Source organism: Catharus ustulatus, chromosome 5, assembly GCF_009819885.2.
Source record: "Catharus ustulatus isolate bCatUst1 chromosome 5, bCatUst1.pri.v2, whole genome shotgun sequence".
Taxonomy (NCBI): Eukaryota; Metazoa; Chordata; class Aves; order Passeriformes; family Turdidae; genus Catharus; species Catharus ustulatus.
The window spans coordinates 48,417,577-48,441,941 of NC_046225.1; the positions used below are offsets into that span (position 1 = coordinate 48,417,577).

The 24,365-nt window shown below is 38.2% G+C and overlaps 1 protein-coding gene across 1 annotated transcript in view; it reads left to right on the top strand.

Annotated features, from left to right (window-relative positions):
• SCFD2 (sec1 family domain containing 2) overlaps positions 1-24,365 on the top strand; it is a 198,086-nt gene that overhangs the window by 82,412 nt on the left and 91,309 nt on the right. The window contains exon 5 of the mRNA XM_033060195.2: positions 5,539-5,788. Coding sequence (XP_032916086.1) covers positions 5,539-5,788 — 250 coding nt within the window. The remainder of the gene's footprint in view (positions 1-5,538; positions 5,789-24,365) is intronic.

Genomic DNA, 24,365 nt, shown 5'->3' on the forward strand with positions numbered 1-24,365 from the left:
CAATCTCTGTCCTTCACAACTAGGTGTTTCTGTGGCCAAGCAGTAAAGCCAAGCAGAGAACCAGTATGGTTAAAATTTGTTTTAATGTGCAGTCACAGAAACACTCTATCAAGTGCAGAAGGAAGAAGTTGCTATGGTGAATGGAAGATGAGAATGATGTCTAATTGAGAGAACATGGACATAGTATGAATGTGAATCTGTATCTTTGACAACATGAGCTGGGTTAAAAATAGCTTCTGGAAAGCTTACTCCTTAAATTTATTTACAGTAAAATTTTAAGATTCAATCTCTCTATGAGGAGAGCCTGAAAATTGTCTCTACAGTTTTGAGAACATAGTTCCTCGGGCAATGTTCAGGGTGGGCAGTAAGTGCAGAAAAGAGGGCAGGAGATCGATTTGGCTCTGTAGGGATACTTCATTAAAACAGAAGAATCATTAAAAGTAACGACAGAGGAGACAGATCCTACATTCTTTTACTGTTTCCCTTGTCTCTCACTAACAGTTTAGTTCTCCACTGTTTTCTTTATATGTATGTCCTTGGTGGGTTTCTTTATCGTTTATCAAGTGAATAGACAGATGCTGCCATTAAAGAGAGGAAGATGCAGTCTCTTGGTATTGGCAGGGGCAAGTCATAAAGCTGTTTTGGTCTCCAATAAAAGGCAATTGATGTCTCTCCTGATCTTTGATGGCTTACACGGTTTTTTTTTAACTGGAGGCAGCCTTTTACTGCCAGCTTCTTACACCTCCACTCTCAGTCTGCTGTGAGTTCACTCAATCCTTTGTCTACTTTCTCCTAAGGCCAAAGTTTGCTCATTCTCCCAGTGAGGAGAGGCTTTGTCAGCCCCTCCCCAGCTGGAAGCATACATTTGAGACTAAAACTTTACTTCCTGCAAAAGGAAACATAGACAATGTGCTTTGGTTATCTAAAATCACCTGTCTGAATAACTGTGTGCTCTATATTTTGACATATACAGATTGAAGTATTTCATAATGGTGAGAGTGTGGTACTTTGAAGAACTTTTTTTTTTTTTGATGTTCTGGATTGCTTATTCTTGAATCATACCCTAGAAATATGTAAAAAGAAAACAAAGCAGAGGTAAATTTTAATCAAAACCTGCCTAAGTCAACAATTATAATGATTTCTAGAGCCTCATATGGCGAATCATAATTTGAGTGGTAGGATCGTACTTAACTGATTTATTGTGTCAAATCACTAGTCACCTGTAGGCCATTGAATAAACTCTAAATACATTAAATAATTGTTTTGCAGGAAGCACAGATATCTTCCCATCCATATGGAAATTCTGTGCAATCAACCCCAAATCTCAGAGAGGCGAACAGTGTAAAACTGCAGAACTGGATCATTTGATTTATGGGCAGCTGAGCACTGCAGGCAGCAAGGACTCCTCCTTAGTTTGGCAGTGACTGTTGTTTTTACTAAAATGACTGTTGCTGTAGAGATCTATTACCATCAAAGGATCTGAGCCAGTTTCACATACCCATGAGGTCCTCCTTTGGTGCCATTGTCACTTTTAGCAGTTGAATGTTCTTGTCTCTGTCTGGACAGTGGGAATGTTAATATGCAGTGTGGCAAAATCACAAACCACAAAAAGTCAGGCCCAGGTAAAACATGAAAAATCATCAAATAGGGCAACATTGGAAAGCCTATTCCACATCTGTTTTCCCACCTAAGTTATCAATAAAAGGAGCTATTATTAATTAAATAGGCCAGTCCAGGAGCATGGGGCAGCAAATTACCCAGGGGCTTGTGAGTTTCCACTGATTCTTTTGCTGGTTTTACCTGCAGATGGGTTTTGGTGTTGTTTTTTAGTTTTGGTTTTCCCCAATAAAGTTCTTCACTTGTGTAAAGCTGTGTGGTTCCCATTCCAAGAAGTTCTGTTTAACTCATGCGACCTCTGAAGGAATTAAACATGTTTTGCTTCTTGGACGGAAAGCCACTAGAATATTTACATAGTGAAGTAGTCTCTCAAGATTTATCTCCTCCTTCTTCCTGCATTTTAAAGAAAATAAATTCCACTTGGTTGAATATTTTTAATGACAAGTTGAGGACACTGGGCTGGAAATGCAGGGGTTACAGTGCTCAGTTCTCTTCTAAGTTTTGTCAGGGACATGTGGTAATTCAAGTAAATTCTGTTTTCTATTGTGTAAAATAAGTCTAATGATACATATGGCTTTAGATTCTTACAGTCTTTTTAATACTTATAATAGTGCCTCTCACAAAATTGCAAAACATTTTTTCTTGGGTTATTACACTTCCTCCTAATTCCTGTAGATCCTATAAATGAGATTTAAAATAAGATTTTGAAGCACAGTATCATATTCAGTATTTAAACTCCCCCCAAAATACGTTTGTAATTTCTTCACTATTCCCCCATCTGCCAAAATTCAGGTCTTTTGCAAAAATCAGCAAATTGACATCAGTTTATTTATCCTTAGGGACATCAAAATATTATACCACTTAAGTTCTAAAAATAAATATCTAAAGAGGGTGGAGGAAAGAGACAGAAAACAACAAAAATCTGTCACAAACTCTCCCTGAATTCTGGAGAATATATGATTAAAGCATTAAAATGTCCAAACAACGCAACTGAGCAGAAAGTGTTTGAGCTTCAGCCTTTTAGCTGTTTCTGCATTAAGCAGCATTAATGTTTTTATACAGTCTTTGGAAAGCTCAGAATTGACCTATTTTTATTATTTTTATTGGCTCCCTTGATGATAGACAAATGGGGCTAACTTGAGGCCAACATAACCAGCAGGAAACTTGGGTCATGGGTAGTTACATTTTAAAAACTTGTGTTCTAGGGCTGTTCAATCAGAGTAATTGATTGATTGTTAGGTGGTGGAAGGAGCCTCTAAATCACTGGAGGTGGCCAGATAATGACAATCTGCCAGTGGATTTTGTTTGAGGCAAATTTCCCAGCTCCCTGTGGAGCCATGCTCTGCAGTGAGGTTGTGAGTCCCTTTTTTTTTCATGCACAGTCCAGTCCAACTGGCCTTTTGGACAAAATAGCCTCTGAAACTTGGAAGCTCCATTTGAAGTCCTCTGCGGTGCCATTTCCCAAGAGATAAGGGGAGAAACATTCCAGAGAAGTTCATACCCCAGAAGGACCCTATGTGCATTCTGAAGTTAATGGTTTATTACAGCTCTTTAATTTTTTTTTTCTCTTTCATTTTTACTTTGAAGATAAGAGGTGACAATTTTTACTTGAAGTTGTTGAGTTTTAGCCTGTCCTACAGTAAATCACCCTGAAAGTTTAGACATTATTTTTTTTTTTAAATCATGTATGTTTGGAAGTTTGCCAAAGATGCTGGACATGTGTACTTTCAGGAGCTATGATCCGCAAGCAAGCCGGAGCTATTCACTCTACTGTTCTGTACAACCATGTGCATCCTCAGTGCTCTGTGCTTGTGGATAACCCATGCATGCAAAACACAGTTTTTTCAAGAACTCATCTTTGGTGGTGTAGCAGCATGCTGTGGCATGTTTAAAGATGGAGTGAAATAGTTTGTGTATAGGGAGGGGAGGAGGGGAATAGATGATGTGCCAGTAGATAGTAGATGATGTTCAGTAATACCTGACATAGGTCTTGCCTCTTCATAAAGATGAATTTAGGTTAATATAGACTGAAGTTTGTCATCTATTCCAGAAAAACTCCACATGTAGGTTTATTTTGATTTCTTAGATTTTTAGGGCTGATAAGGCCCTTGTTCATTGCAGATGGCTTCCTTATGATAGATGCATACTTCTGAATTCCTTTGTAATTTGTCTTTTTCCATCTTAGGATCTGAAAGCTCTGTTATTTATTGTACTGGCATCCAGATGAGAATTTGTGTCACTTTTCCAGAAGAGAAGAGGTAATACTGAACTAAGGCAGGGCTGAGCTGAAATTCAGGAATCAAACACCCTTGTCTTGAGGATGGCCCAGCTACCAGCATATGCTAGACCGGTGCCAAACACCACAGAATTTCTTCCTGGGTGGAGCAGTGCTGGGACTTACTGTGTATGTGATTTAGCACTCCCTGCCCAAACACAGAGGGTGCCAACCCCTCCTGGATTTCAGAATGTTCCTTCTTGGCTCCCCCATGCTTTTGACCACTGCAGCTTTGTAATTTAGTGCTTCAAGTCTGCAGTTGCACTTACTGTTAGGTTTAGTGGGTAGTTAGAAAATTCTTCTCCTAGATTTGTATTCTAATGAAAACATAGCATCTGACCACACTGAAGTCCCAGAAGAGATGGGTCCATGGCAAAAGTTGTATGTCAAGAGCAGGGTGGGGTACAAAAGTCCACAGAAGTGTAGTTTCTTATGGCACAGTCTGGAAAAAAGTTTATTGGAGCTTAAGTAATTCATGCTTTCTTAATGATTGAGATCTGTGGTGGATCAGTGTAGGTATAAAAATGACAGTTCATGAGATGCTTGCTAGCATTTCTGAGACTGACAAAGAACAACTAAAAATACAACCAGACCCCTGAAGTATTGGGTGTACCAGGAGATAAAGCTTTCAATTTCTATGTTCCTAAAGCTATTGCATGGTTTTGTTATTGCATAAACTTGTGTCTCTTCCTAATATGATTGATTTGTATTTTATTTACTTATTGTGAATCAATTTAAAAGGTGTATTATTGGCTGTGGTGCCTATTTACCATGACTGGTCTAGGTGAAATTATTGTAGTAACAAAAAAGAATAAATGTTTGCAGACTTGACTCCTTGGATTACAAGAGATTTGATGATTCACTGTACACTGTGAACTGACCGACAGGTTTTTACAGGGGGATCTTTTAGGTGATCACAGGACAAGGGGCAGGGTATTGGTATTGCAGGAGATGTCCTGGATGGATCTGAGCAATCACTACCACCAGGAAAGTCTGTTCTTTCCTCCCACACCTCCCTCCCCATACAAGAGCAGAGTGTTCCTGTTTCCCTTGCAGTGTTCCCACCTCTCACCTGAACCTGCTGCTGAGTTCCCAGCTAAGACAAAGCAGAAAATTAGCATGTAAAAGTTTCATCCACAGGTGTTTCTGGGCAGTGAGGATGGCAGTTTGATGGTACAATTAGTCACTGAGTGTCAGAGACCTGAATAATGGATCTAAATGCCAGCCCTGGTGTTGCATAGTGTGGATGTCAGCAAGTCAATGGAAGGTGGGCTTTAAACCCCCTGCTCATGTACAAAATCAGACCCAAGGATGAAGTCTAAAATTTAGAGGAAGTGTTTGACCTTGTGCTTGTACCATTTCTACACATTCCAAGAGATGGATGCTCTTATCCTCTCATCATACTGGTACTTGGAGAAGATCTAATCATAAGGCTTTTCAAGTGCTAAAATGCTGCTAACATAAGTCCCTAAGAAAAAAACTGTCAACAACTAATAAATTCACTGTCTAAGCAGCAAATAAATCACATCACCATCTGCTGACTACTGAGCATGTGAATATTGAATGATGTGCCACAGGAGTATGTCTGGTCCTAACTTACAAGCACTCTGGAGACAGTCTGACACAATCTTCTCTCTGTTTTTCAGACTATTGGTGAGTCAGAAATGCCCAGTGTTTTGAACCAGTTATTGCCAATGATCAAGTCTTATAACAGAAGGACAAAAGATGATTATGCCTGTGAGGACTTCCTTGTCTTGCTGATATACATATATTCTGTGGTTGGAGAAATCAAATGTGGAAAAGAGCTGGACATAGCTGAAGAAGAGGTGAAAAAGGCGCTTGTCAAGGCAATTTGTGATGAGCCAGAGCCATCTCCTTTGTTGCAGAAAATTACAGGTAAGATTCTGCATGTATGGGGAGAAATTAGATGTCTGGGAACGTGTGAACTGGGAGAAGTGTATAAATATGGCTTGACTTGTCTGTGGTGCTGAGAGTACATGAGTAAGCACAAGGATTTCCTGTAGATTTGTTCCATCTCCTGTGTTCATATATGCCAAATGCTGACAGGCTGTCCTTGAAGAGTGCTGAGTCCGATGAAAACTCTACAAGTTGTTCTTTTTGTTAAAGGTTGGCTAAGTTTGTGTGTTTTCTTAAGGTAATCTTTTCCACAATTTCTTTCATTGATTGGTGTAAAGTTGACCCTGGGAAGTCAAAATTAATCCTGGAAATATGTTCAGTGAACCACAGTTGCTTTGTGAATACGAGGAGCTGGCTTGTCTGGCATAAAAGTAGAAATGTGTCTAAAACCAACATTGAGCTTTTTGCTGAAACAACATGAACACTAGCCTTTAAAAATAGCATGCTAAGCCTTTTTTAGATGAGCACTAATAAAATAGGAAAACCCTAACCTCTTGTTGCTGGTATCACATTTTAGAAAAAAAATAATTGTTAAAAACTTAGTTTTAAGTGAGCTATGCCTCAGGAGTGGCCTAGCATGGCAGAGGGGATCTCACTTTCTGTTACCAGTTTTCTTGGTATTTAGTAATATTGAGCAGGTCATTGACCAGGTCATCTTTGAGGTGGAAGCATATGAACATAAATCAAGATATTGAGAGGAGTTTGCAATTGAAAGCCTTTGCCAAGAATAGGCCTAAGTGGGGAGGCTCAAGGGAAGTGGAATAATACTGCTGTTGGTTATTCTGGTACTATTCCCTGTGGACACTTCAAATTCAAAATATAGGTGTGGTCTCACTGATCTGATGTTGCTTTGAGTGTAAAATATTGTAATACTTAAAAGACTTAGGGTAGGAATGGGGTCACTTGGTCATATTTGCACTGTGGTGTTATTTTAATACTCCTGCCCACAGTGCCCACAGTGTCCCAGGCTTCTTGTAGGCTTTTGCCTTCCTGTTTTTCAGTTTGTACTGCACATCTTGTCCACCAAATGATGTTTCCTTCACAACTTCAATGGTGTCTTCTAGTGGGTGGGATGCAATACTTTCTAAATCTCTGGTTTTGTTTTTTTCCTTTTCTCCAACAATCAAAGTTTTAAATCACAGCTTTGTCAGTTTCTCTTCATTGTGCTTAATGTAAGTATGTGAAGATTTTAAGTCTCTAAAACTTCGACCAAGTACCAAAGAGAAGCTGAGGAGAAACACAGTACAGGTAGTTTTAGATCAAGCCCATCATTATTATATGATGAAATTAATTGCATAACACAAAGCCAGAGTCTTTGCATCCTTACATTTCTCTTTCTGTTTTCACACAACCATGTCTATGCAGTCTGCACAAGTAGTTGATAGTATTGCATACTTTTTGCACACTTACTGCTTGATACCTTTTTGGTTCTTCAGCATTTTTTTGTTTTACATCTTTTTGTTTTGAGTTATTTATGGGAGAGGACAAAGGAAAATAACATGTATTGTCATCAGCAGAAATAAACATCGTGTTGGCAGCAAGGTATCACATGAAATTTCTAGGAATACTCCGTAGGTAGTTTTCAAGCCTTTTTTTTATCCAACCATTTGCTTTGTCAGTGCTAGTGGAATTTGCTGAATTTGCAATTTGCTCTATTTGCAGCATATTTGAATTGGGAAGACTTAAAACTTGACCAGCCTTAGACCTACTCCCCCTTGATCTCTATTTTGCCAGGCTTGTGCTCTACAGCCTGCTGCCCTCTGAACCTTGGGTAGCTTGCTTGCTACTTGAGAGCAGAGCAAGTCAGAACTGTAGGACCATCCACAAGCTTTCCTTCAAACACACAGGCAGAGCAGGACTCTCTTTGTCGCAGGGCTGAAAGTCAGGGAATAGAGAGCAGTGACCATTTCTCCTTTTTGTACCGTTGAAGGTACAGTGCCAAGACACATTGTGCTACCAGCAGAACGTCTATGAACTACAGACTGACTATTCCTTTTAGCAGATGCAGGTTGACATATTTTCACAAAGTTAACACAGCTTTGCAAGTTAGCAACAGCCACAAGTCTGGACAGATCGTGTTCCAGACCTACAGTGTTCTACTCTCATTTTACTTTTAAGTCAGGAACAAAAAAACCTTTTTTGTGTTCTTAAAGGTCCACAAAACTTAATTAGAATAAAATAAATTTCAATAATGCTTAGAATTATGCATTCATGATCAGAACAAAGTAAAATGGTAATGTCTTTTATTTTCACCTGTCCATCAAGGTAAGTAATAGGAAGAATGTTAAATGGGATGTATCAGAAGAGAAAACAGTGCTAGTTATTGGATGGATTCGAGAGACACTGCCTGCTGGCTCATTCCTCACCTCCATGTTGAAGTTTCAAACCCTGCTGGCAATCCATGATTGGACAGCTTGAGTTATAGCAAGAGACAGCAAAATTTACTGTTACCTGTAAAAAAGGCACATAGAAGTAAAAAATACATAGGCTGCAAATCCAAACACTTCAAAGTTGAGAAATGCCAGTAAATAGTTTTCCCATGTAAACATCATTTGACTCCTATGTGCATTGTAGCACAGTCCTCAATTTCATGATTATATAATGTATTTTCTGTGACCCATAGCTGAATTCACTGCATGGACTGACCACAGAGAACTAGAACAATATAGCTTCAGTTATTCTCATATGAGGAAGAAGTACTAATAAAGTAAGTGAGACTCATGATATTCAGCAAGTAACTTTCTCTGGCTCTCAGTTTGCAGTTAATGAAGTGATCTGGTGCTCTCAGCTTTGTGACTCATTTTGGAACTTGAAGCAGAAAGTCATTAAATTACATTTTGAGGTATTAGTGATTGCATGTCTTTGAACAGAGGGGACTTTGTGCTCTGCTTCCCGATACACCTGGTGCCTGATGTTTTTAGCTTGGACCCAACACTGTGCTAAGGCTCTGTGGTTGATTTCAATTGAAATTGAAGTTAAAAGCCATATCTTAGCTGTGGTTCTGAACTGCTGCCTCAGCCTTTTGCTTTCTTCTTTTCTGCAAAGCATTGAAGTTGTGCAGTCTTGACAAGTACACATTTTTCTTGGTTTTATTTGTTGTTCCCCTAGAATCACTTGAGAAATACAATGCAAAACCTTTTAAAAGCCTTAGAAGACTTGTGTTTTGAAATCAAATTATCAGTCAAAGTAATAGTCTTTTATTCCTATTATACTTGTTAAATCTAAACTTATTGATGCTTGCATGAGTCTATGCCTATGGGAAATCTCCAGTTATGTGACTACCTCACAGAGCTAGTGCAAATCTCCCCCAGAAGATTACAGCCCACAGGTGCTCAGGGGATATTTGTACTATTTGGTGTTACCTAGTGAAACTGGACTAGTATTGAACTAGCAATTGTCAGAGACAGGGCCTGTCTGTCCCATTGGCCACACTAGGTTTCCCTAGGGCACTCTAGGTTACAGCCCTCTGCAGAATATGTTAAAGATGCAGCAATTGCATAAACTTATATTGTGTAAGAAGCACAAGCCCTTCCAATTTCCTGGCTGTTGACTGTTAGGATACTCAACCTTACTGTTGCCTGAACATATGTTTTCCCAAATATTTGTACAATAGCATTCTGCATTTATGTAACACCTTGTTTCATTGAAGCATTAAAAAATACCCTGGAACTGTTAAGTAAAATGAAAATGCATTAATCACACATTAAGAAATACGATGCTAATTTTTGCATGCATAATAATATAAAAGTACATTAGCAGTGTCTTGTTTGATGGAAATGTTAAATAATAAGTGTAGTGCTAAAGTATCCTAATGCCTTGGGTAATAAAACTAAATGTAACAGTTCCAAGATTTCTCCTGGGTGTAATTTACCTCAAACATATGTTCTTCATCACTGATTCCAGCAGAATGTTACAAATTGGAGAAGAATAGACCAAAGTATAATGGAAAATGATACTTTTCCCAGAATGCTAGGTTTGGGAGCTTTAGGGGTGGGGCTTTTTGGAAGCTGTTTGAAAAAAAAAAAAACACTGCAAAATAGCATATTTATTTTATCATCTTATCTGTTCATCTAGTTCTCTAAATGTCTGTGTAGAGCTGTGTGCAAATGCAAACGTCTGCAAAAGTAATGCTAATAGAGCCACAAAGCAATAAAAAAAATCTATTTTTTCAGCTGCGCCATTCTCTCTTTTTCATCTGCAAGTCTCTGTGGGAGCTCTGTAGAGCAGATCTGCTTTCCATGGTGTGCTCTGAGGACCCCCAGCTTAGCCCCAGCACAGGCAGCAGGCTGGGCTGCCCGTATGCAGTAACTTTCACCTGCTAGGGCTGTGTAAATTGCATCCTCTTGAGCACAGGTGTAACAGGAATTCTTCTGTGCCAGGAACTACTGGAATTTTTAATCACAAAATGGATTTTTGGACCTTTCCCTTGCTTTTTCTAAATTCTGTGTGTTATATAATGTGGGAGGGGGTAAAGCAAACTGAGAAATATTTAAGTAAAGGCCAAAGTAGAACTGCAGAGTTCTTTTAATGTCTAGAGTCTTGCATAAAGGAAATACAAGCTGTTTGAAGTCTGTATTGTACCCTTTTTGACCTGTGTATAAGTCTAGGGACTGGGACTCATAAGACTCTTTATCTTTTATTTATCTGGAGATACATCTGAATCTTTGGTTGTGGCAGGAGAGGTTGGATGCTATTTCTTCATCTTTTCTCATGGATTTGGGTTAAATTTGAAAGAACAGAGTAAAGATGATGGGCCAGTGGAGGATTCCTTGCCCATGGCAGAGGGGTTGGAAACAGAGGGTCCCTTCCGACTCAAATCATTCTGTAATTCTGTGATTCTGTGATTATCTTGAGTGTAGGCATTGCCATGTTGGATTAGACACTCTCGACTGATTCTGCTTGTCCTAAGCACATGATTTTTTGGAGGAGATGTTTCATATTAATGAAGTTACATGCTAATAATGCCAGTGTGGCCTAAGTATCTTTAATCCTAAAATCACTCCTGGTTTTGCAATAAATGTTTGCATCCCTAGACAGAGACAGCCAATTCTCTAAGAGATATACACACTTTTATTTGGTTGTGGTCTTCACTTCACTTCTGGTTTGGAGAAATGATTTCCCAAACTTGGCTATATTTTGGGTGGGTAAGTAGGTAGGAAATTATGCTGTATCCCCTTTAGACGAAATGTGCCACTTGTTCTGTGTAAGAGGAAGTTTTCCCAGCTTCACAGTAGAAGTATAGTTCATGGAGAATTTTTATTCATACAGAAAAATAAACTATTTTTTAAAACATAAAATCCAAGAGTGAATTCTGGTGATTTTAAAGTTTCCATGCTTTTACAGAAAACAAGTGTTAATAAAATTTGCACTACTTCAGTGGAAGGCTAACCCGCCTCCTTCCTTGCATTCTAGCTTATTTCCAAGTAATCTGTGAATTTTGCAGCAGAACTGATGGGAAAAAATAGTAATGACTTGAAAAAAAAGTAACACATTAATGGCAACATGTAGACAAATTAGAGATGGGTTAATCTGGTGTTTCTATGTAGTGTAGGTGTTTATGTTGGGAACTACAACTGGCTGTATTTATCCAAAAGAAAATTTTAAAATCTGCCACCAAATTGTTGCTTGTTATCATTTAGGGAAATACAGAAAAATAAAAATTAAATATTGTCTTTTCTGAGTTTGCAAAGATTACATAATTCAAGACATTAAAAGTTCTTTGTTTTGAATGTTTAGAGAAGTCTTATTGAGCCGTGCTCTCTGCAGACTTTCTCAAGATCTTCTGTTTTGCCCATTCGCATTTCAGGAGCTCTGCATTTGCATTGTCTGCACAAAAAAGCCAAGAGCCTTGTGTAAGCAATGCTGGATCCTGCTGGGGCTTTCCTGCATGTCTGGGTAGAGGATTCAGATTTAAAAATTTATCCATGATTCTAGATGTGTGGAAATTGATGCCAGTAGATTTAGTAAATAGGCATTTGCTCCTCACCAAAAACAAAGGTTTCTAAGTGTTGTGGTTTAACCCCTGCCAGCCCCATGTAGACCCTGCTCACTCACTCCTTCCCCATGGGATGGGGAAGAGAATCAGAAGACTAAAAGGGAGAAAACTTGTGGGTTGATATAAAGACAGTTTAATAGGCAAAGCAAAAGCTGTGTGTACAAGCAAAGCAAACCAAGGAATTCATTCACCACTTCCTGTGGGCAGCCATCTCCAGAAAAGCAGGGTCCATCACTTGTAACAATGTCTTGGGAAGAAAAATGCCATCCTTCCAAATGTCTCACCCCTCCCTTCCTCCTTTTCCCCCCAGATCTATGTGCTGAGCACGGCACCATTTTATGGTCTGAAATATCCTTGGGTCAGTTGGGGTCAGCTGTCCTCATTGTGTCCCCTCCCAGCTCCTTGCACACCCCAAGAGTCCTTCTGGGGTGAGGTGAGGAGCAGAAAAGGCCTTGAACTCTGTGTAAGCATTGCTCATCAGGAACTAAAATATCCATCTGTTATCAACCCTATTTTCAGCACAAATCCAAACCAGACTCATACCAAATACTATGATGAAAACTAACTGTATCTCACACCAAACCAGCACAATAAGCTAAACGGTTCATGTTGAAATTTCACAAGGGTTACAGAGGGTGAGAGAATGCCTTAACACATCAAATAGCTAAACATTTTGAAGGTCCAAATAGACTTGTCTCAGAAATATTGATTAACTTCTTCTAGTCCTAGTCCTTGAATATATTCATGCCCAATGTTAGTGGGACAGCTTTGCACTCTGGTTTGAGATGGGAAATAGACCTCTTTCCACCAGGTTACTCTATGTGCATGATTGTAGGCTGCATTGTTTGAATAGTCTGTGTTCTGTTTCCTGCATGTCCTGCCGCTCCATAGTGAAGGCAAATGCCAGAAATGACACAGAGTATGATTCTGTGTAGAGCTATCTATACGTACCTGCTGTGATAGAGAGAGGAGCTGCAGATGTTGTTGTGCTGTGGCTGTGCAAACTTCAGAGCTACTGCCTCACCATGGGTGCATTTCAAAGAGGAAAATCTTTCACATGGGATGGCTCTAATCAAATGACAGAAAAGAAACTTGGATTATGGCAATGTTTCTTTCTCCCATGCTCCCTGTGTCTCCTCCAGTACCAAGGAGAAGGTCCTTCTCTTGCAGAGCTCTCCCAGGCTGGCATGCAGATAAGATGCAGTTGGAATGAGTTTTCCCTTTTGGCTTAGCAACAAAACGTAGGCTCTGTTGTTAGAGCTAAGTTGTTTAATCGTGCAACCATGCAGGCATTATTAATGCAGCTAGAGAAAGTCCAGATAATTTTCTTCCCAATTATGAAATGAAAGTTGGACGTTCAGGAAGTTTTTTTTCCTGTTGTCCCAGTTGATTTTATAGACGCCTAAAATACCCCTCTCTGACTGTGTGTAAAATGACCTCCTAGTATCTCTATTTCTCAGTGTGTTTTGGACATGATCCAGGGGAAAGCACTTGTGCTCCAGCAGTTCCAGATGGTGGTGGATCTGAGGTTCACCCTGCCAGGACCACTGGGAAGACACAAGCAAAGCTGCTCTCTGGCCAGCTGAGGGGGGCTGCCTAGGGAGCGCCTGCAGTTTAATTAATCCTGAGATGATGCCCCTGCTGCAACACATCAGTCCTTTGCTTCATGGTAACAGAGCCATTGGGCAAGAAAAGGTCACTTCACATGTCCCAAGATATTTCTCTGATTTACACAACAGTCAGAAGGATTCATGGGGATTTTTGTGATCTCTGCTAAAACAAGGAGAAATTGGGTTTGCACTGAAGCAATGACCTGCTCTGATTTAGCTGCTGACTTTGCAGATGCACATATCCTAAATTTTATCAGCTCTCCTTAGGATCCTTGAGCTCTCCAAGACCACAGTACCTTTCTGCTGTGACCTTTCTAAAGGGTTTTCCCATTTCTGTTCGAAATCTGTGGATCGCAAGTGGGAGATGGGTGAGGCAAATCAATTGACTGCAGGCTTTGTGTCACTGCTTGGGTGGATTCCTGACCTATTTTTCAGCTGGAAAACATGGAAGGGTTTCTAGTGAAATGTTTGAAAGACAAATTGCAATAATTTCTGGATTAATTTATATCTAAAGTTACATAGGCATATTTTTAACAGGTTTTAAAAATTTCAGGCATAACTTAAATATCACTGTTAAAAAGCTATGGTCCTAAACATGAGAAAATCTTGTTGCTTTCTACTCATGCAGGTATGTTTTGTTTGGATTTCATGATGATATTAAAATCTATGGTAGAAGACAATCCTAATGGAAGGCCAGTAGCATTGGGGATTTTTTTTTTTAACCTTTCATATGTTGTCTGTTTATTTCGTCTTCAACACCTGCTCTCAGTTGGTTCCAAACTGGATAGTAATTTTCATTGAAGTGTTTATAACATGAAGTCGTTTTTCCTTTTTTTAACATGAGACATATGCCTGCAGCTCTGCAGGCCACTGTCTCACTGCCAACTTAGCAGACAGCCAAGTGCAACAGGAAACTGATACCCTGCAATTTTCATTAATGATTTATATTCTTTTTCAGCATGCAATTTCAATAGCATGTAGAAGATGCTTCTAATATCAAATATATCTTTGCATCAAGCATAAAATGAAAACAGAAGCATCTTTAAAATTAGTCAACTTTTTTAAAAGTACTTTTGTATGTATGTGCATGATTAAATAATTTTTTTCTTTTCATACAAGTCTCTGTCAAACCTTGAAGTTTTGACGTCATATACAATTATGAGTAAATTCTTGCTGTTTTGTAGAGCATACCCAGCCTGGGAAACCAAAAATCAAGAAGTATTAAATAACTGTCAAAACAAAAAGAAAAATTTGTTAACCATTACCCATATGAAAGAAAACTAGTGAGATTGTTTTAGGGTTGTTTTGCTTTTGTATAGTATTTGCTGTAGATTGCAAAATTGGACTTGGTTCATTTGAGTGCTTTCTTGTAAGAATTTCTAAGCATTCTGTTCTAATTCTTATCGATTTGGTATCTGTTTTAAATGTATGATGTGTGCTGGATCTGATGGCACAAGGACAGACAGCAATGCCTCTGCAGAGGCAAGGAGGAATAATTGCTATCTTTAGATATTTCTAGTTCTTTTATTCAGCTCAGCAGTGGTGGTAATTATCTTGAAACCATGAGATTATATCAGAGGTGAATGCTGTTCTTTGAATTTTGGACAGTCAACCTATGTCATGCTAACAGTCTCCACATATTTTAATGATAATGCAATATGTTGAAATCCAGTATTTCAAGGAGTCAAGCCCACACATAAAATGGAGTTACACAATTCTGTGATACCACAGTGTTAAGCCAAAGAAATCTTTTTGTATAATGGACATTAATAACCAAGCAGTCTTTTATCTTGCAACACCATTGGTGTGTTGGTCATCTTACCATCTCAACAGAAGAATCAGGACTATAAAAATCACATTCAAAATAATTTCTAAAATTTAATAAATAGTTTGGTGATTTATGGCTTAAACATGTATCAATTGCCCATGCAGTTCACTCAGTCAGCATACCCTGATTTTGAAGACTCATGGATTTTGGCTCTGGACATCTGTTCAACTGCCCATTTTAGTCAAGATAATTTACTGTCTTACATACTTTGACATATACACAATATTTTAAGTGTTAGGTTCTGCTTCTGTATAAATTGGTGTGAAAACATATAGTTCCCCTTGTATTTGCAACAGTCCTAAGATCAAGTTTAAGGGTTGGATTGAACTGTTTTGGTGTTGTCTGTGGATCAATTCTGACTTAGGGGGATAAACAGAATTAAATATTTTCATTGATCTGTCAACCTTGCCTAATGCAATTTTTTTTCCTACATAAAAATTAAATACCTTCTTTAGAAATGCCATAGTGCTACTACCATTTGCATTTTCAATAATGTCCAAATATTGTCCTGTATTACAAAAATTCAAAAACTCTACCTTGTTAAATCAGTACTTTTTCACAAATCTCTTCATGGGTATTCATGCTCTAGTAAGAAAGAAGCAAATCTTTCATGGTCTCGAATTTTAAATCAACATGGAGAAGGCACTCTCGTAGTCCTTTCTCCCTATTTGTTCTTGTTTAGTTTTAAATTTTATAGTTGAGTAAATGTCACCTCTGGTGGTTAAAGTTCAGGTCAAGTTACATTTTCTGTGACCTTTCTGCTCTCTTTTGCAGACACTGGGACTGTGGTCTGTCAAGACAGGAAAGCTCACAGATCATAGCCTAAGGATTTTTCCCCCCTCCCCTTTCTCAGATATCATAATGATGTTTGTGTTGTACACAATTTTAAAAAGCCAAATGCATCACTAAGGCTAGTTTAGTACCAGGTGTCTTATTCTCTCTTAGTTTCCCACTTCATTCATTAAAATAAACATTGTGGAGTAGTTGCCTGATGAGAGGTGGCAACAGCCAGTCACAACCAATTAGACAAACTTACCTAGGGAAAAACAATACAAATGAGGAATTTGACTTGCTTGGGTTTATGTTAAAGTGGGGAATGTGTGGATATAGTGTCTGAATGTTCCTTGTTGATTCAAATCTTCAGGCTTTTGTTTCCTGTGCTGCCTGCCCATACTTGTTTTACAGATCTGTGTATACCATGTGTATTGATGTAGCCACCAAGACCTTAATAAAATAACAGAGAGAGAGAGGTAGAATTAGAGTTATAAAACAGTCTTTGGGGACTGCTTATAGCCACAGTGAGGTGCTGCTGCCAGTTCGCCGAGCTGTGCTTCCCAGATGACATCTTCTTTCCCAGGCTGTTACTGAATATCAGCATGTCTGTACCAGAAGGCTTCCCAGAGATATGCCAGGATCCCAGAGAAAACTCTGAGTTTCTTCTCTTAAAATGTTGAGCAATTGGGAATATATAGAAATGGCAAAAGCACTCTGTTATCTTAAAGGAGATATTTTGTGTTATCTTTATTAGACTGGAGGCTGCCAAAGAGAAAAATGTAACAAATATTCGGAAAAAGCCATGCCTCCAGTAGCCTTGCCTAACAGCAGGTGAGAGCTGGGAGTCAGAGAAAGTGAAACATATTCTTCAGTTTCTTCATCTTTTGCACCTTTCCATCATCTTCTCCATACTCTGCCCACATTCCTGAAAATCCTGTGTACTAAGAAGAAATGGCAGAAGAAGTAGTAGGGGCTAATTAATTGCTTCTGCATCTTGATGCTCATGCTGAGGAACTGTAATTCTGGCATTTGTTAACTTTTGAGCACTTGCCTTCACAAACTCACTGTTGTTCCTTTGATGCTTTCAACATAATTTCTGAAGTAAGCAAACACAATACTTAAAAGCTGAAACAACATTTCAGCTGTAGAGAATGATAGTTGCTTTACTGGCAAGCTTGAATAATTTGTCTGCACATCATAGCTATCTGCTGCTGGTACTAGTGAAGTGATCAATGCAATAGCAGGTTGTTTTCCTTGTCTTCCAAATGGACCAAATGTTTACCAGCAGGTAAACATACCTTGGCTTTGCTGATATTTGACAGCAACAGAGTCCTGAGATTTACAAAGGATTGAGGTTTTCTGCCTATATTCTTTTAGCTTCTGTGTCTTCATGCCACAACTCTTTTCCTCCACCATCCATCTCATATTCCTCCCTGTCCATCTGTTTTTACATCTGCCCCATTTCCAGACAGCTGCCTGTCTCTCCATCACACACATATATTCAGCCCTTAGCTCCTTAGTTTCTTGATACATTTCTTTTTTGTTTACCTGCTCCTAATGTTTGCCATTGATTTCTCCAGACTCCCACCTGCAGGCTATCTTGTACCTTTGCTGCATTCATGTAGGTGAAGTATCTTACTCTTTGTTATTCCTAATTTCAGGTCAGGCATTTATTGTGAGGAGACTTCAATGACCAGTTACTATCCATAGGTGAAAATGCCATGTTCTTACTATCCCACTCATGTTCTACAGAATAAGCTTAGGACAGTTCCATCCTCAACTGGTTATGAAATTATTTTTTAAAAGGAAAAAAATAAAAATGAAATAAACAAAGACATGCTTACTTCCTATGTTAACTCCCTATGTTACCTCCATCCTACATAGGACCCTCAAAACACTCACTTGTATTGACCAGGGATGAAAGTGAAGAATACTGGGTTTGTTCTTGTCACCTTACTTCAAGGCAGATTTAAAACAGGAACCTTGTCTGTCTGTCTGTCTCCTTTTCACAGCACGCAGCAAGAGCTTTTTGAGGGTATAGCTAATTTTGTTTAGTTAAGTGTCTTGAACCAGCTTTGTGAAGTACGTGTCCCTCCATTTCCAGGGAAGAGCTGTGGGAATCATTCTTGAACAAGTTGGTTTTGTCCTTATAGAGCAGGCATCCCTGGCTGGTTTATGGTTTGCCTGCCAGGGCACACAGCAGGATGGTGACATTGAGTGCCCGGTCTGTTCCTAGGGGCTTTAATCAACAAAGGTCAGGTTGCAGAGTTGGGTGTTGCTTTGTTTCTATTCATAATTATTAATTTATGCCTTTTTCTTTCCTTTACATTCTGTAAAATACTTTTTCTTCAGAAATACTCTTGTATTGGAAGTGCATCTCCTTTCACCAACACTTGTCCAGCACCAGTCCTTGTCCAAAGGTCTGGATATTTTACTTTCAGTTCATGGCCCCTAAGTTATGCTTATGATGGTTCCTTCTCAGTTCTTTGGCTTAGACACAAAATATGCATTTGTCTGGCATGTATTTGAGAAAGAAGAATATGTATACATGGTAGTATATACTCATTTACAAGTTTTATGAGACCTTCTATGTTACTTTTGCTCTTGTCATGCCAGTTTACCTTATTGTACCTCAACACTGTGTTTCTGGCAAATAGACAGGAACTGGAAGTGCATCATGCATTTGATCTTTTAGTGAGTGGGGCTTTCTGCATTTTTCAATGCACATGTACCTTAATTAATTAATTCTCTTGATGACCCTGAATTTAAGGTGCCATCTTGAGTGTTGCCTGTGCAAATAATTTCTTCCAGTCTCTTATTTATGGTGGTGGATGGACTGGTTTGATTTATTTTCCTTGTAGCAGCTGGGATTGTTGGATTTAGTATCTATTTGATTCTAGTATATTTTGTTAGTATCTCTTCCCTGCTTTTCTGAGATAAACTGCAATGAGTCATAAAGCACTTATTCCCAGAGATAGCTTCAGCAATTGAAGGGAAACCATGAATACTTCAGGCAAAAAATGAGATATTAAGCATAGATGGTATGAAGGTCATTGGTTTTTGTTATTTTTTCCCCCTCCTAAGTAGATGAAGTTCTGTTCAGACTGCAGAAATACCAATTAGTGTGCTTCACTCTGAAATGTAATCAAATTTAAAATGTAAAAAATCCCTTTCGGCTACAGTATAATCAGGCCCCTAATTATGAAAGGCATATGTTCCCCTCCGCCTTTCTTCCCTCCACCCATGTAGATAATTGTCCTTCTTGAATGATTTCTTCTTTGCAGAAATCTTTGTGATGTTCTACTCCAGGTTTGCTCAAAGCAATGCTGTTATCTGGTGCATTAGGTTTGTGTTGTTGGATTCTCGCAAGATAATATTCAATGGAGTTACTGATTACTTGCTATTTTGTCTGTCATCTGTGTTTTGGAATATCTCAAAGCTTGTCAGTCTTCCGCTGGGGATTACATCATTTTGGGGGTCTCAACCGTTCCGAAACAAAAGCATACTTCAGTGGTAAAATATGTACACCCGGACAGCTGGCAGTCTTTCAAGGCCCCAGAGCTGACACAGAGTTAATCTCAGAGAAATACCCCCCTCCCTCCCCCTAAGCCCCCACTTTTTTAACTTCCTTTTCTTAATGCAGGGATTTCTTTATGGATAGTAAATAACGGCATAAAAATTATTTACTTTTTTCACATCAGTTGCAGGATTTATTCTGGTGGTAATTTTGGTTTCTGCATGGTCTTTTGACTGTTTTGACAATGGTCTGTTTGAATTAATAACTTTATTTAGTGGCAAGCCTGATCTATTTTTGAAACATGCAAGCCTCTTAATTATTAGTTTGCCTTTTCTTTCAGGGGCAGACTTTTGAAGAGAAAGTTGCTTGCACCTTCTAAGCTACCTTGTCCTGTATCGACTTCTAAGAACAAATTGGTCTCACAGACTGTACACCCCATAAGATCCATTTATGTGGTAAAGACTTCAGAAGGGTTAAACTGGAGGACAACTAGTTGCACTAGGGTGAATTTGATCCCAGCATCCACTGTATAAAATGGCTTGAGAGCTGTTGCAAGAAGGTGCTGGAAAAAACAGCAATGCAAAATTGGACCAAGAATTTGCCATGAGCGAATTCTCTGTGTGTGTAGTTAGTCTAGATTTTCATTCTAGTACTGCTACTTTGCTGAGTTTAAAAGATGCATGCTGCATTTAAGTTGTTCTGCCAGATTACCAACTCCCACCTTGTTTTTGGGTAGTCTGATTCCACGCTCAAACCTTGGTGGGTCGTGTTTTGTTACCAGCTTCTGCTGTAAGGCTAATTCAGAGGAAAACCCTGCTTTGGGAGCTGCTGCATTTCTAGACACTGCCTGAATATCTCTCTCTTAGACTTTTTATGTCAGGATGTAGCCAAAAAAAAAACATCTGCAGAATATTCTCAGCTTTAACAGAGTATCTTTTTTGTTTTCCTAAACTACTATTAATAAAATATTTTTGTCTTATCTCCCTAACATTAAAAATTTGCCTTTTCATTTTAAAGAGGATTTAGACATACAGTATGAGCTGATATGAACAAAATAATAAAAATTAAATGAGCTCATAATACTAATTTATTTTAATTGGTATATAGCACCAATAAATAAGTTGGTATTGTTAAGGATGTTGGTGTTAATCTTTTTCTATATTTGATTCACCAGAAAATTTGTGTGAGTTTTTGCTTGATTTTTTTTTTTTTGATTTTTATTTAATTTGAAAAAATTTCATAGTGAAAGGGTTTGGGAAGTGGAGAAATTATGCTTATGTTTATAAGATGCAGGCATCTCTGGTATGATAGATAAGTTTTGCTTTATGTAGAAAAGCATTTAAATAAGTGGAAAGCAAATATGAAAAAGTCTAGTTTTTTTTTAAGACTGGAACATTCCAAAGACATCCCTTATTAAGATTTTCCATCTCCTTTTAACTTATCATAGGTGAATGAACTCCATGTTCCTCTTTATTTTAGTGGAATTTAATTTCAATTACTCTATTTTTTTTCTTGTTTGCAACAATTTTCTAATATAAAGTGATTAGATGGACATCACAACCTTTGCAAGGCACACCATTGCCAAAATGTCACTTTGTAGAGCAAATGAGTGGAATTGTGCGAGCTCTTGATGCTGTTGTTTAAATCTATGGCAAATCTGATTTCCCATTGGTTTTCCATGCAAGTCATGCAGTCAAGTCTCTAAGCTATGCAGGTTATGCAAATTGAAAGTTTATTGAAAAGCATGTATAGTTACAGATGTCAGCTGTCCACAGGGTCCTTAACACTGAGCTGAACGTTTATCTTTTGATTTGAATGGTTCTCACCCCTAAAAGCATTAAAAAGTCTCAAGAGCATTGCTATTTTTAACTAAACAGGGCTTGTGTCTTTGAGTTTACTTAGGCATCAGCCCAAAGATCATTGAAGTCAATATGAATTCTTCACTTACATCAGCATGCCCTGGGTCATGCCCTTAATAAACTGTTGTGTTTGCTCGCCAAACCAGAAGAGATTACAACATAAAAACTGGTGTGCTACAAACCAATGATAGCCTGAAGTACTGATTCTATCTCCAGTCAACCCCTCAAGAAAAACAGAGATAAACACCCCCCAAGAAAAGTTGAACTGTTTATTGCATCAAAGTTACCTTTCACCTACCCTGGTGAAAACATCTTGGCATTTCCACCCTGTGCCCACACCAGTGTGAGTGATGAGAGGCTGGGGTGGGTGATAAAACACCATGTAAGGTTTTGCAGCATGTCTAATCATTAAGCAAACACTGTCTCATCTATGAAGTAAAAAAAACATTCTGATCCTGTTTTGAAAGTCTTTTGATCATGATAGGACAATTATATATATAATGCAGATGTTTGGAAAGATGTGGTGAAGATGATAGTAACAATTAAGAAGCCCTATACAATGAACCATGAAAAGATGCTTGGATTAGAGACTTCAGTAACCTAAAAATTAGGAATTCAGGTAAATGGTACTGTATTGTACTGTATTGTATAAGGAGAAAAAAAGAAATACAAAATAGTATGCAACATTATTCTGTTAGTGTTCAGAGGAAAACATGAAATTAAGAAAAATCAAAAGAATGCATTTAACCCTTTCATGTCATTCTGTTGTAATTGAGTAATCCTATGGGCTTAAAAATAGCTTTATAAATAAAAGAAAGGGAAGAAAAGTACCCTAAAATTTAAAATATACCAGAAAACAAATTAATTCATGATAAAAAGGTGTGCAATAGAAAAAAACCCCTGATTTTGAAGATTAATTTTAAGCCAAACATCTTCATCATTCTCTCTGAAAAAGCTTAGAGAAGCAGAATATTTTTTGCATTAAATGAGGCTAAACTCTGTTCAGGTCCTTACTGAATGGCACAGGAAGACTAGTCATAAAAGGGGAAAAGCATTGTTAGATAGAAAATTGCAGTCTGAATTGAGAGTTGACAAAAATACAAACTGAAAGTCCTTCAATTGTGAATCTGAAAATGCAATCCCTTTTACTTCTTTTACTTGCTTTTGTTTAGCAGATATATTAACCTTACTGGAAATCGTAATAATAGTACACCTTTTTCTTCTGTATGAGGCTGAATTTTATATTTACAACAAGAAAAAACATAAGTTACTGAAATGTGATAAAAGTATTAAAATGTTTAATTTTATTTAGTTTAATTTTTAAAATAGGTTGCTTTGTTTTGGGGGTTTTTTAGGTACAAAAAGGAAACTGAAATGAATTGATATCATTATGCTAAAATGTTGTCTGCTTTCCAGTTTTGTTCCATGCTAAATTATCCCCTTGACAGGATAGAAAATATTTATACATCGCATTGTATGATGCATCAGCCTCTGTTTGTGTTTGGGTTAGTAAGAACAGAGCTACTGTTGAATGGTGGAAATAATCATGATGGCTTATGCTTGTGGCAAGTGTTCCTACCTCCACTGGGTACATCTTTTTTCAGCATGTATCAAATACTGTATAGTAGGTGTAGCAGTGGCTGAGGAAACTAAATGGCTCTTTGGGCAAAGGCTTTCACTTATGCTTTGTGCAGTTCAGTAGCATAGGAGCCTTGGTATTATTAGTGGTTAATTGTTCATATTAAGTGCCTGAAGTTATTATATGATGGTGGCAGAATCTCCAAAGATGTTTGTCACTACTTCCCAGGAGTGAGAACTGGTTAGATTGGAGCTCCTCACCCCTGAGAATCAAATCCATGTGATTTCTTCAAGTTGCTTTATGGTCCAGCTGATGGAGGAGCTTCTTTGAACACAGTTCACCAGCTACTTTGAAAAGATTATCAGTGAAGACAATTTTCAGTCAGCATGGTCAAAGTGCTCCCTTGCAGTTGCAGCTCAGGTAGAAATTGCTTCTCTGATATTTTGCAGATGGATCCAGAGGGGATCTCAGCTCAGGTTTCTGGACACAGTGTAAAGCCACAAGGCCCTTGGGAGGGCAGCATGTATCACTGAGGGCCTCTGAAGTTCAGATTTATCTAAAAGAAGAAGCTGAACCCTGGAGTCTTGTGCTTTTCCTCACCTTGTCTGGCTTGGATGGAGGGCAGGGCAAGTGCTGGTCATTAAAGTGGAGAGGTGCACATCTGAATACTAGCTCTGTTCCTAAACCCTGTTTATCAAAGAGGAAGGTACTTATTAGCCCAGAAGTGAGAAGGGAGTGTTGCTGACCTACAAGTAATTGTTATCTGGATTTTTGCATGGGAATAGATGGGAAGAAGAAAATATGCCTCCAAGCACAGCCTTATCCACTAACTCATTTCATAACTTCCTTCACACAATCAATTTGCATTCTTTACTAGCAGTGTCTTGCTTCTGTTTTCTCTCTACCAAGGGGAAATGGAACTAAATGGCTCATTTTCTTGTGTGATTTTACCATCTTCTGCACTTCATAAGAAACAGTAGATTTTTTTCTGAAGATAGTATTGAATACAAGTTTTTACATAGTTTACAATGGATGAGGCAGATTTTTTCCCTATACCTCAAATTGTGCATGAAGCTTAATAGCATATGTTCTTATTTGTAAGTACTAGGTTGCTCAGTTTATCCATACAAATGCTACACCATGAGCAAGTGCCATTGTTTGTAAAAGCCAGCATAAAAAAAGCAAAAGGTCCTTATGAAATAACCATAATGATTTATTAATTATTATAAATATTAACATAATTATGCAAAATGCTTGCTCTGTTTTCTTAAATACCTGCAAAACAAGTATTTCCTTATGCAGGGCAATTCAACAGAAAGGAGATTGTTTTCTGTCCATTAGTCTAAGGACAAGTAATGAAAAACTGTAACCCTGTAAAAAAGCAGGGATTTACA